The sequence below is a fragment of the Trichoderma atroviride genome, chromosome 7, assembly GCF_020647795.1.
Source record: "Trichoderma atroviride chromosome 7, complete sequence".
Lineage (NCBI taxonomy): Eukaryota > Fungi > Ascomycota > Sordariomycetes > Hypocreales > Hypocreaceae > Trichoderma > Trichoderma atroviride.
The window spans coordinates 3,083,317-3,095,645 of NC_089406.1; the positions used below are offsets into that span (position 1 = coordinate 3,083,317).

Genomic DNA, 12,329 nt, shown 5'->3' on the forward strand with positions numbered 1-12,329 from the left:
CCGCCGGAGACGCGAGCGCAATAGCAGAAATAAGCCCACAGCGATCGCTGCCCCTTTCCCATTCAATACTATTCTTTCAAAAGACCCCTTAGCGAATTCTGACAAATTCTATTTAGTTGATTAGTAGTAGTTGCAAGTATTTTGACCCCAATTTACTCCATGAATGTGCTTGGGGTAGATTTAATCTACCCCAACAACGGGGGTGTTGAAGAATTATAAAATACTTGAGACTCTATTGGCCTTTGAAACATTGGAAGTAGCAGTAATCACAAGTCTTCGCTTCTGAAATCTTTCTATATTGTCACTGTTGCCATGGCTCTACGGTTCGCAGTCTCTTTATTTGCTCTCTGTAGCGCTTCCATAGCTACGGCGCCGCCTCTTGATCCGGTCCGCACTCTCTATGAGTTCCCTAAAGACTCGTATATTGAGAATATAGCTGTGCGAAGCAATGGTCAGATTCTCATGACTGATCTAAGCAAATCGGAACTTTTTCTCTTTGATCCTTCAGTAGCCGGACCAAACACACCTATCCTCCTCCACGACTTTGATGAATCTCTTGGCTTGGCGGGCATCGCAGAGTATCAGCCTGATGTGTTTGCTGTTATCTCCGGCAACTATTCATTCACAAGCACTGTGCAAGTCGTCGGTACTTGGAAGGTTTGGAGCGTTGATCTGCGCGGCGTTGGAATTATCACAGAAAATGGCCAAGCAAAACTCTCCTCGCCGCCTGTAGTGAAGAAGATTGCACACGTCAAACCGGCTCACTTTCTCAACGGCTTAACAGTGCTATCAGAAGCCGACCAAACACTTCTTATAAGCGATGTCAATGGAGGCCTTATCTGGAGTTTGGACATCAAGACTGGGAGTTACGAGGTCGCTATCAACAATACTTTCACTGCGCTTTACTCATCGCCTCCATTTTCAGCCTCTGGGGTGGACGGCGTTCATGTTCGCGGCGATTCGGCCTACTTTACAAACTTTGGAAATGGCACTTTTAACAAGGTGCTTATCAACGAGGATGGAACGCCTGCAGGACCTGTCACCACAATTGCAAACACAAAGGGACCACTAGACCAGTATGATGATTTCACTTTTGACTGCGACGGCAACGCATTTGTGGTTACAGGAGGTGGAAACACCATTGAGATGATTTCGGCTGACGGCAAAACTCAAGTTTACATCGCTGGTAATCTTAATTCTACTGCCATTGCAGAGCCGACGTCCTGTGCATTTGGCAGAGGCCCACATGATAAGCATATTCTCTATGTTGTTACTGCTGGTGGGATGGAAACGCCGGTGAATGGAAATACCATCATTGGTGGGCAGCTTGTTGCGGTCAAAACTACTTCCAGAGGGTCTGCTTGCTAAGCTAGGCAGTGTCTCGATTTGACGAGTGTAGATAAGATATAGAGGTATAGATATATTCATACACAATTTAACAACTTGCAGATTACAGTATTCTCATCTTGCTTCATTTTATTTGAAGTGAATAGAGGGGCTGCTAATGACCTTTGATCTGATTGCTCATACTACACTGAAGTAACCAAAACTAGAAATAGTTGTGTAGTAAAACGGGTGGTTTAGGTAAGTAGCCTCCAATAGAAGGCCTTGTAACCAAGCCTTATCAATAGCAGTAGTCGTTGTGGTTTGCGCCGCCATCGACACACCTGTTGCCACAAAATTGAAGGTATTCAATCTCCCCGTTAGGGCCGCCCGAGCAAAAGAACAGGGACTTCTCAATATGGTCACCGTCTGTCGGCTTGTGTGCGGCTCTAAGTGCCTCACGAATTTGTTCATCATAATTTCCTATTTGCCGTTTAGTAAACCATATGCAGCTGAACAGTTATTAATTTCAGGGTTACACACCAACTCGTAGGAGAGTGGCTCCGCAGTATTTGAGATTGACCTTGCAGTTATTCGCAGCAGCGAAAGAGGAAAGGGCGGCGAGAATCGCAAGAGGGAGAATGGCGTATCGCACCATGGTGAATATCTTAAAAGGATCTGATAAAAGCAGAGAATTGGATTTGGAATATCAGCCAAGTGAGAATGATGTCGAGTTTGAGTTGATGATGCTCATATTTTTCAGGGAGATTGGCGACTTTATATATTTCAAAATTCCACAAGCATCGGCCAAGACATTTTTCGGCCTACTTGTAACACAGGCATCGCACAAAAAGGGGAATCAAAAGTCTAATCCTCAGGATACAATTTTTTTTTTTTTTTTTTTTTTTTTGCGCGAAATGAAGCTTTCCCATTGATCGAGATTCCGGTCATCCAGCCAGTCATCGGGTCATCGCTTCATTTAACCCCACATGTCTCAGCCAATATAAGATTCCACCCCGAGTTTCGGAGATGCAGCCGTCGGTAGAAGGATTCATGGGATTCCGGCCATTCCATCCGTCGATCCACTGGAATATTGGCTGATGTTTATTTGCAAGGCTTTTCATGGCCAAAAAAAAAAAAAAAAAAAAAAAAAAAAAAGAGTGAAAGAAAGAAAGAAAAGAACAAGAGTCGCCTACCATGAGTGGTGACTTGGTACTTGGTAACTCAGTGCCAGCTTCCCAGATCAGAAATTTAGACTCGCGATATTCGATAATCCTTGATTGAAGAATCAATGACTATATCTTTTTTCCTTTTTGCCACGCGGTACGGTTTACGGAAAAGACTTATGCGAGGTAAGCCAGACTCAGTCTGATGTCTTGAATCCTGGTGGCTGAAACGGCGCATTTCAAGAAAGTGCCGACAACATACAGACGCCAAGATGAACATACGAGACCTTTGTCTTACTGCTACAAGTAACTATTAATAATGCAGCAGAGCGACTTGAAATGATGTACTCTGTAATAGGAGCAGGACGTAGGATCATTGCAGTGATACTAGTGCAACACGCACGGTTGCTTGTGAGACATTCCAACGCTGTATCCGCCTCCTCACTTGGTCTTGTTGCATATCGTTCATCTTATTGGTGATTTTTGGACCCAAATCTCGTGCCGATCATGCTATAAAGGAATAACAAGACGTAATACGTATTCATATAGAGGCAGTTGATTACATTTGCATTTCTCACACGTGAGCAACAAACATTGATCAGAACAGCTGCATATCAAGACAAAGCGATGCAAAGATAAAAGAAATACTGTGTGATTATGACCTACTAATCGGGATTGACCTATTGACCTATTGCTGGCATCTGAAAAACCCCCCCTGGTGGAGGAGGAGGCATACCCATCTGCGCCCTTCTCAGATTCATCCGCCTTTTCTCTGCTTCCGTCGGCGGAAAACGTGCAGCACGGCCCGAATAGACCGGCTTCAACTGTTCGCAGACGTGCCATATGCGTCGCCGATTGGCAATGCTCATAAATGGACCGCGCATCCACTGCCGTGGGGTCGACTCTTGGTCCACCCACCGGACGAGAGACTTGAAGTCTGCGTTCTGAAAGGTCTGCGACTCATCATCAACTATTGATAGGAGCTCATAGCTCCAGGGCATATGAACGGAGAGATACTGTTTCCAGAACGGCTTGTCTCCCAACAAAGCATCGACAGTCGGTGATGCCAAGGCCAGTTGGTGTAGAGACTGGGGAGTCAACATGCTGCAGGTCTTGAGCAACAACTCCAGCGGGAGTTTCTGAAAGCTATCTGCACTGACGCGACGCACGCGATCGGAAGGATTGACCACTTGAGTGCTTTTCATCCATCGCTCTCGTATCAGTGCAGTGGTCTTCTCCAGTGAAATCGTTGGATGAACAACAAGAAATTCAGTCCCCGGTTGATATTCCCACCACTGTTCATTATATGGGCCCGGGTCGCCATAATCGAGCCTGTCTAGGCGACTACAACAGATACCACTAGCTCTCATCATAGTGTTATAGAGCTTCAATTTGTTCAAGCCAGCGATTCCAGTTTTGCCCTCGAGAGCCGTGCCGAGAACCTCAAAACAGGGCCAGTGGAACGGAAAGCAACCGTCATAGAGGACTATTTCAGCCGTTGGGTCCCAGTTAGGGTCGTCGCCGTCATCGACGCTGACCTGGGTGTTATCGTAAAATTCGCCAACACCTGAAACACAGCCACTGCAAAGGTCAGACTGTCTTCGAGTTTCAATGATAAAGATCAACGATTGCGCTTTTACTTACACCCTTTCTCCTGTGTCTTCATTCTCATTCGTCATTAAGACGTGAAGATCTTGCACCCAGGCTAACTCTGTTGAAGTTACAACATCACGGTCGTATGAGCCATCTTCCCGCTCATCCTCCTGCGTTATCGTTCCAATGGGTGCTTCACCAGCCGCCTCATCATCGCCTGTCTCAGCTGTTGTATCTTCATTGCCATCTTCCGTAGAGTGATTTGCTTGCGCTGAGCTGGACGGCTGCGGTTGGCTAAGACCGTGACGGCGAAGGAATCGCTCGCTGCGTGGCTTTTGCGCCACAGTCAATCTGTTGAACGGTCCACCACATATGGCACAATAACTATCCCAAGAACCCATGGCGCCTGTATAGCTCTGCTATTGGCAAAATGAGCTGTGAAGATTCACGTTCATTCACCCTGCCGAATTCACGCAGGAAAAGTAAGATGAATTTATAGGCGGCTGCTTACTTAGCGGCCTGAAACGGCTTAAGCGACATGTAATCACGACTCTAAAAATAGCCAATGCCGTTTTGGGCTAAACATTGAGTCTATTCAACTGTTAACTGGTGATACCACTGTGTTTCAATAAAGGAACGTGAAAATACTAAAAGGGTTACAATTAGTTCTAACATTAATATATACTTAGCTGTTATGGATATACATAAGGAAATGCAATTTTATCTAATTAGTCCTGTGGGAAGAACCCATGCTCTGCGTAATCTTGTTTAGCCAGCCATAGGCACTTATACGCCGAGAATCTGACAATATGCTGCTTTGTCGCGGTCGTAGTCTGAATATACTCCAGTCCATACCACCCGGTTGGCACATCGTGGTAGACCCGGCATGTCTTTGTCGTTGTCCAGACACTCAGGCAACGCCGCCTCCCACTGCGCCTCGGAGTGTGACATCCATGGCTTTGGTAGGGGCCAGTCACTAAAGTGCACGAGAAATGCCATCTTTAGTTCATTAATCGGATTCCATTCTTCATCCTCATCAGGGGCAAGGTATTTGTGATGATCTTTTGCTCGGAACTCGCCTGTTAGCAGCGCTATGCGTCGATGGGGTAGTATCATGGCAGAGTCTTTGAACAACTCATTCATTACTTCCATATCGAACTCGCCACTCCGCGTAGCTTCGCCAACAATCCTTTCGTATAAGTGAGTATTGGGCTCGATTAGCATGAGGTGCGACCCTAGGATCTGGGTTACAGTTCCGTTATGCCTCTCTGTAAGCCAATACGCTCGTGGCAAGGCCACGGGTGAATCGGGGGCAAGAAAGAGAGAGTCCATGTTATTGAGAACGAGAGAGTCTGAATCAAATGCCAGGACTCTTGTGTAGTCAGTTAGGGCGAAGGCGTGGAATTTAGTGAGGCTATCGCGCCAAGTCGAGTCCCCCTTTTCTGTAGAGAGGACATTAAAGGGGCGGAGAACGATATCGGGATGGCTAGATCGAAGGTTTCGAAGAGCCTTGGCTTCTCGATTTTTTACTTTCTAAAACAACAACTAGTTAGCAGCCAAGTTTAACTCTTCAACAGAGATATCCTACCTCATCGTCCCAAGTTTTCGGATAGATAAGGACCATATCATGCTGGATACCGTACCCCTTCAGGCGATTAAAGTTGATAACCTGTGGCCCATTTTTAGTGCTTGGCACTGCAATTTTACCTAGATGCAGGCACTCACAGTATTGCATAAATAGTCTAAGCTTGTAGCGTATTGTGCGTAGGCAAATCGTGAGGTCTTCTGCTCCGTCGTCAAATTCGTTGTCGAAGGTAATTGAGAGTCCGTAACCGGTACAACGGACACAGGTGATTTGATATCCGGGGAGTCACTGTGGAAGGTCGAGTTGGTGAAGGCATTTAGAAAGCTGATAGGGATAGCACCGCGCTTTTCCCAGAAGATTTCGTATGTTGTAATAACGATAAGGATAATAACGGCGTACGTCACAAGCGCAACTCTTCGTAAGGAGACTAACATAGTAGTAGCATATAGTATATCGATCGTGTTACAAAAATAGTTGAAATGAGAAACGCAGATAATTCTTCTCAAAATAAAAACATCGTCAACAAAATAATAGAATCCCCCCTACTCCGTGATCACCGAGTGTCATTATCGGAAGCACGAGGCTGCTCAGCTCTATGCTCATTCTATTTTTAGCTTACAATCTCTTCATGGTGATGACGCGTACAATACGCTCCTCATGACAGGTATTGGTAATGGATTGGGATACACTGCATTGGCGCTAATTGATACGAGGCTTCAAAAATGGTCCAGCCAATGCCAGCATGGCTTCAGAATTTTTGTCCCCTCTTTCAAAGGACTGAAACTTTCAAAAGGGGCACCTCTGGTGATGATCTGACTCAACGCGGCCAAATATCATCCGAGGTTGATGGGCACTGGGGGATTTTGCACTCGACATGTTTTGTTGTTTGTTCTACTCTATACTGGTATATTATTATTTAACTTTGTTTGCTATGATATCTTTTTTGTAACATAAAGCAGCTGATAATTTTCATCGTTCTACTTTGTTGTAAGTTTTCGCCATTACCCACATCTGACTGTCACTACAACTCGTCAAGCCCATAGGGAGAACTTGTATCTCCTGTCATCCATCTGTCCGCTACTAGAAACGCATGCCATTCATCCACTGCATTTCCCTGCACTCGGATGCTATTAGACCTTGCATATGAGGCTGTGATGTTTCAGATGGATATAGTCACGGATATTGTCGTGGGATGTAGGTCTAGCTTGCTCTGAGAATATTTTCCACGGCCCGCAACAAGCAGGGCGCATATTGTTGCGGACTCCCACCAATTAGAATCTGAATTCGATGAACGGACCAATAGGTCATGCCTTTATTGGCCCCATCAGCTAAAGCAGCAGAGAATTTGCATACGTATACACCTAGACCTAAAAGGATTCGATCCGAAATCTCATGCCCGCAAAGCTTGGCCGCGGGAGATTTTAGCATACTACCTAAGCAGGGATGCATTACGTAGCCCTTGGCATTGTTTCTGGGGCTCCTGGGGTTATACGCAGGGGTTGTCTAAAATGCTACAACAGACATGCCATCTTGGGTAGAAAAGCTTTTGTTTCGATTTTACAGGGTTCAACTTGTATCTCATTGTTATATTTTGCCGTGTTTAACGCTATCTCTACGTAGCTCTTGCACCAGTTTTTTTCTTTGCAACTAGGTGGACATGGAGATGGGGTCTGTTTGGGTTTCAGTGTTTAAATTTAGTAAAACATACTATTACCTGACAAAGCCAGATATGGAGAAAAGTTAATTTATTTTTTATTGTTATGTTTATTTTGAAGAGGCTGAGAAGATAAAACAGTCTTGGCATCGAGTCTACACGAAGTTTGTGGGGCACCTAGCAAATTCGCCTAAACGTGTAAGTCGTTTAGCGCACGTAGTTCAGCGGCTTATATAAGGCCGCGCGCGTACTCTTCTCAAAAAGGAGTTCCGAAATCCCCATTTTTGTTTTTGTTTTCGGAGGAGTTCCGAGTTCTGAGTTCCTTTGAGAAGTGCTTTTTGTTTCTGCTTTGGTGGTGCTGAGCATTGAGAACGAGTTGATTGTGACGAATTGAGTTTTAGCCCCCGACAGCTGTAGAAAGAGGTTGATACAGCCTGCTGCTCAGAGGTCTAAGCTTCTCGATAGGCACAATGAAAAACATCAAACTGCATTCATTAAGAATCTATCAATTGATATCATATTGCTGTCACAATGGGAAAAACCCTGAGTCCATACATATAGGCACTCTGCGAAATGAGTTGGTTTGTTTGCTTCTTTTAGAAAACTGCCCAATGACCTTTTAGCATTGGGAGCCATGCCCCACCTTCTTCCAGTAAAGCCAATTCGGGTTAACGCGACTTGATTGGTCTAAACGCGATAAGCTGATAAGCATATCCCTGCCAAAAAGTTTCAATTCAAGAAAAAGTTGCGACAAGCATCACCAGCACCACAACTGCGATTCAGAGAAGGAGTTTCCTTGTACAGAACGCCAACACCGCCAAGATGGACAAGCGAAAAGACAAAAAGAAGAATGGAGGCGCAGCTCCGCAGGCGCGAGTCGCTGACGAGCGGTTTGCCAGCTTCCAGACTGATCCTCGATTCCGGCTACCGTCGAGAAAGCACATGAAGACAACCGTCGACAAGCGATTTGCGGGCATGCTCAAGGACAATGACTTTACGGCCACTGCTCGAGTAGATAAATACGGACGAAAAATCAAATCAGACGCCAAGAAGAAGGCCCTGCAGAGACTTTATCAGCTGGATGACGATGAAGAGAAGGAGGAGGAGAAAGACAGCTCTGACGAAGAGGCCGACAAGTCAAAGAAAGACGAGGAAGAGGACGAAGAAGATAGCGAAGAGGACGAGGAAGAGGATATTGAAGTTGAGGATGATGACGTCGTGCAAAGAGAACTGCAAGCCGCGGGCGCAAGACCTCGAAGATTCGATCCTGCTCGAGAGGGAGGTTTTTCATCTTCTGAAGAAGACTCAGACTCTGATGAAGAGTCCGATGAAGAGTTGGATCTTGCTACTGGTGGCGATATGCAGCGATTGGAACGAGAGGAAATCGAAACCGGCGATGTCACGAACCGGATAGCCATTGTCAACCTCGACTGGGACCACGTCAAGTCAACGGATCTGATGGCGTTGTTCACCAGCTTCATTCCCGCCAACGAGAGCGGCAAAGTTCTGAACGTATCCGTGTACCCAAGTGAATTTGGAAAGGAACGCATGCAGAAAGAAGAGCTCGAGGGACCGGCCAGGGAGTTTTTCAAGAAGGGAAAGAAGAAGGAAGAAGTAGAGGACGAAAATGCGTCTGACAGCGAGGCCGAAGAGGCCGCAATCAAGAAGCAACTGCTCCAAGAGGGCGACGATCAAGATTTCGACAGCGATGCTTTGAGAGCATATCAGCTTGACAGGTTACGATACTACTATGCTGTCATGACTTGCTCAAGTAAAAGCGCTGCACAAGCCATCTACGAGGCGACCGATGGAACTGAGTATCAGTCTTCTTCCAACTTCATCGACCTACGATTTGTTCCAGACGAGGTCACCTTTGACGACGAACCCAGAGATCAGTGCGACAAGGTGCCCGAGTCGTATAAGCCCATTGAGTTTGTCACCAATGCGCTGCAAAGCTCAAAGGTGAAGCTCACTTGGGACACGCGTCCCGAGGACATGAATCGCAAAGAATCCATCAAGAGAGCGTTCAAGGGAAGCCGAGCAGAGATTGACGAGCAAGATTTGAAAGCGTATCTTGCTGGAGACAGCGACAGCGACGAGGATGAAGATGATGCTGACGGCATTACCGAGCCCGCTGATGGTGAGCCCAAGCTGACGAAAAAGGAGTTGGCTCGACAAAAGATGCGCGAGGCTCTCGGTCTTGCATCTGAGCCAGAGTCCAAAAAGTCCAAAGATGTCCCCGTAGGCGAGATGGAAGTCACCTTCACACCAGCTCTATCAGGCGAAAAGTCTAAAAAGGATGAGAAAGAAGAAACAACAATCGAAAAGTACGCCCGTAAAGAGCGAGAGAGGAAAGAGAAGAAGCGACAAGCCGCCAAGGCCAAGCGCGAAGCTATTGACGAGGATGATGAGGACGACGATGATGGTGGCGTCCAAATTGCTCAGAGCGATGACGAGGATGACGATGAAGATCTTGGCTTCAACGACCCCTTCTTCACCACCGACGACCCCACCCCAACATACAAGACCTCTATCCGCAAGGAAGAGCGCTTGAAGAAGCGCAAGGCCCGTGAAGCTGCCGAAGCCCGTGACGCCGAAGAAAAAGCCCACCTCACCAAGGTTATGGCTGAAGACGCACAGGAAAACCAGGTGGATCATCTGGATCACTTCGATATGAATGAGATTCTGAAGGCGGAGAAGCAAAAGGGCAAGAAGAAGAAGTATCAGAAGAAGATCAAGGCCGAAGTGGGCCTGCAGGAAGACTTCAAGATGGACGTCAAGGACGATCGTTTCAAGGCTGTGTTTGATAGCCATGAGTTTGCTATTGATCCTTCGAACCCCAAGTTCAAGGCTACTGAGGGAATGAAGAAGTTGTTGGAGGAGGGCAGGAAGAAGAGGAAGATGGCTGTCGGCGGAGAGGAGGAGGAGAGGCCAAGTGGGAAGAAGAGTAAGCAGGGTCGACGGTAAATGCTTCGTGGTTAGAATACATGTATATGAGAGCCATATTCTCGTGAAAATAGAGTAGGGGGGGATTTGGCGTCTGTTTCCATATGGCGTCTTATTTGTTTTTTCATTAAATCATACTGTGTAGCTATGTCTGTATGGAATTGAGGTCGGCAAGGAAAAAGAACAATACCAAGTCCCGAATCTTTCCGCGGCATAACCGCTTCACTATATATACCGTAACATAAATCATGAACTCTCCCAATACGAATCTTGCCTACATAAGCTCAGTGAAAAGGGCCAAAGTAAATGATACCCAAACAAAAGAACACGCTCTCATATGAATTCGCTTCTCGCTTCTCTATAACTTTCCATGGATATTCCTGTACTTTCGTATTCTCAGTAACGCTGTCAATCTAATCGCACCATGATATCGAGCTGAATCGGTTCATCACGCATCAAGAGGTTTTTGACCACTCCAAAAGTGCATCTTGCCATACGCATGGACCTTGGGATCTCGCATAGCCTGGCGACACTGCATGAAGAAGATTTCCATTTCGTCCTTTTCCCATCCGAGCATGGGGAAATGGATGGCTCCGACGGCAGGGAAGAATTCCTCGCAGGCGATGCGATAGTACATGCCAACCAGACGCATGACCCTGACAGAGAGTAAATAGTTGAAGATAAGTTTAATATAGAAAATGCAGTAAAAACGGGTTGTAAACTCACTTGTCTTTTGGCCATGTGCCGTACGGCAGCTTGATGTAGTTGTGCTGGATATTAACGAAGCCTGCCTCTTCCAAGTACTGCCCCCCAAACACAGCCGCGTGAGCATTCGTGCCAAACTTTGCAAATCCCTCGAGCAGAATCTCGGTAAATCGCTTCAGCGGCCAGCCATCCGGTACCGTATCATCGTCGGAATGGACGTCTCCGTCTACATCTTGCAGCTCAACCCAACCGCCAGGCTTCATATGGCTAAGATGGTCAGCATGCATTTCACAGCAACATCTCTCTTCGTCACAAGTGACTAAACTACTTACTCGTATGCTTGCTTGAGAAGATCAACCGGTGACTTCATAACGGGTATCATGTTGCGCAGATGAACAAAATCCCAATTATCCCCATTGAGCCACTCCGCCTCCACGTCGTCAATGATGAATGTGACGTTTGCAGGAACCCATTGGGGCTGGATGGGGCTCAGATCGATTCCTAGGATTTCGGCGCCTCGAAATTTATCGCCCACTGCCAACTCGTGTCACTACTTGTAGAATTCATGATGCCGTTGCTCAGAATCCGTGGCGACTTTGTCAAGGGCAGACAGCGATACATGTTGCAATAAAACTTACTGTCCATGGCCCATAAGCCCGTCCCAGTGCCCAAGTCAATAATCTTCTGGATATGGTCGCCGATTGGGGCATAATACAGCTTGCCGTCTGTCGCCTCCAGCATCATAGTATGCAGCATATCCTCCCGATTCTGCTCGGCATCATCGTTCGGGATCGGATATCTTCCATGTCGATAGCGGTGGTACCGCCGGCCATTCACAAAACTATGCTGCAGGATACTGGAATTCAGCGAGGTGGAATCTGAAAAGTTGCTGAGCGATTCGGCGTCGAACTCGCTGGGCGAGAACTCGCCATCCTCGTCGCTGCCACCCGGCTCGATGACGGCATCTCCGTGTAAGAGGCCCAGGTTCTCAGCCGTCAGCTCCTCGTCCAGGTGCCTCTGATCGTCTAACAGGCCTTTTGTCAATTCACTCACCCCAACCACAGTACGAATACGACGAGAGAGGGATCCTCCGCAGCAGGTTTCACAGCGTCAAATAGATAAAACGACGCATAAATGCCGAGCCGACGCACTCATCCAGCCGAGGGGTTTTGTAAAAGAACAACGCAGCTAAACTACAAAAAGAGGCTCTCTCACCTGAGTGTCCCGGAGGACTTGACTTGTTAATGGGGCTTGACCTGGGAGCAGCCCCGGCCTCAGAGTCGCTCCGGCTGGATCTCTTGCTCCCTGTCGGACTGCCCATGGCCGCTCTAGCAACGGTGGCGTAGCAGAATCGTTT

At 47.0% G+C, this 12,329-nt stretch overlaps 6 protein-coding genes across 6 annotated transcripts; 2 read left to right on the forward strand and 4 right to left on the reverse strand.

Moving 5' to 3' along the window:
• Positions 1-312: 312 nt before the first annotated feature.
• Positions 313-1,368, forward strand: TrAtP1_013006 (uncharacterized protein; the record flags this gene model as incomplete). Its single annotated transcript, XM_014088674.2, has 1 exon — positions 313-1,368. The coding sequence occupies one exon, from the start codon at positions 313-315 to the stop codon at positions 1,366-1,368; it is 1,056 nt and encodes a 351-aa protein (XP_013944149.2).
• Positions 1,369-1,460: 92 nt separating this feature from the next.
• TrAtP1_013007 (uncharacterized protein) lies at positions 1,461-2,200 on the reverse strand. Its single transcript, XM_014088294.2, has 2 exons — positions 1,867-2,200; positions 1,461-1,806 (listed from the first exon to the last, which is right to left on the reverse strand). Exons 1-2 carry the CDS (start codon positions 1,979-1,981, stop codon positions 1,625-1,627), a joined length of 297 nt encoding a protein of 98 aa, XP_013943769.2. The 5' UTR covers positions 1,982-2,200; the 3' UTR covers positions 1,461-1,624.
• A 925-nt stretch (positions 2,201-3,125) lies between these two features.
• On the reverse strand, positions 3,126-4,547 carry TrAtP1_013008 (uncharacterized protein). Its single transcript, XM_014088675.2, has 2 exons — positions 4,134-4,547; positions 3,126-4,070 (listed from the first exon to the last, which is right to left on the reverse strand). The coding sequence occupies exons 1-2, from the start codon at positions 4,481-4,483 to the stop codon at positions 3,170-3,172; spliced, it is 1,251 nt and encodes a 416-aa protein (XP_013944150.2). The 5' UTR covers positions 4,484-4,547; the 3' UTR covers positions 3,126-3,169.
• A 61-nt stretch (positions 4,548-4,608) lies between these two features.
• TrAtP1_013009 (uncharacterized protein) lies at positions 4,609-6,206 on the reverse strand. The gene is made up of 3 exons (XM_066115756.1): positions 5,808-6,206; positions 5,671-5,751; positions 4,609-5,615 (listed from the first exon to the last, which is right to left on the reverse strand). The coding sequence occupies exons 1-3, from the start codon at positions 6,099-6,101 to the stop codon at positions 4,869-4,871; spliced, it is 1,122 nt and encodes a 373-aa protein (XP_065971856.1). The 5' UTR covers positions 6,102-6,206; the 3' UTR covers positions 4,609-4,868.
• A 1,937-nt stretch (positions 6,207-8,143) lies between these two features.
• Positions 8,144-10,288, forward strand: TrAtP1_013010 (uncharacterized protein; the record flags this gene model as incomplete). Its single annotated transcript, XM_066115757.1, has 1 exon — positions 8,144-10,288. One exon carries the CDS (start codon positions 8,144-8,146, stop codon positions 10,286-10,288), a length of 2,145 nt encoding a protein of 714 aa, XP_065971857.1.
• A 427-nt stretch (positions 10,289-10,715) lies between these two features.
• On the reverse strand, positions 10,716-12,293 carry TrAtP1_013011 (uncharacterized protein; the record flags this gene model as incomplete). The annotated part of the gene is made up of 5 exons (XM_014088678.2): positions 10,716-10,923; positions 10,994-11,239; positions 11,305-11,506; positions 11,611-11,997; positions 12,188-12,293. The coding sequence occupies 5 exons, from the start codon at positions 12,291-12,293 to the stop codon at positions 10,716-10,718; spliced, it is 1,149 nt and encodes a 382-aa protein (XP_013944153.2).
• Positions 12,294-12,329: the final 36 nt, after the last annotated feature.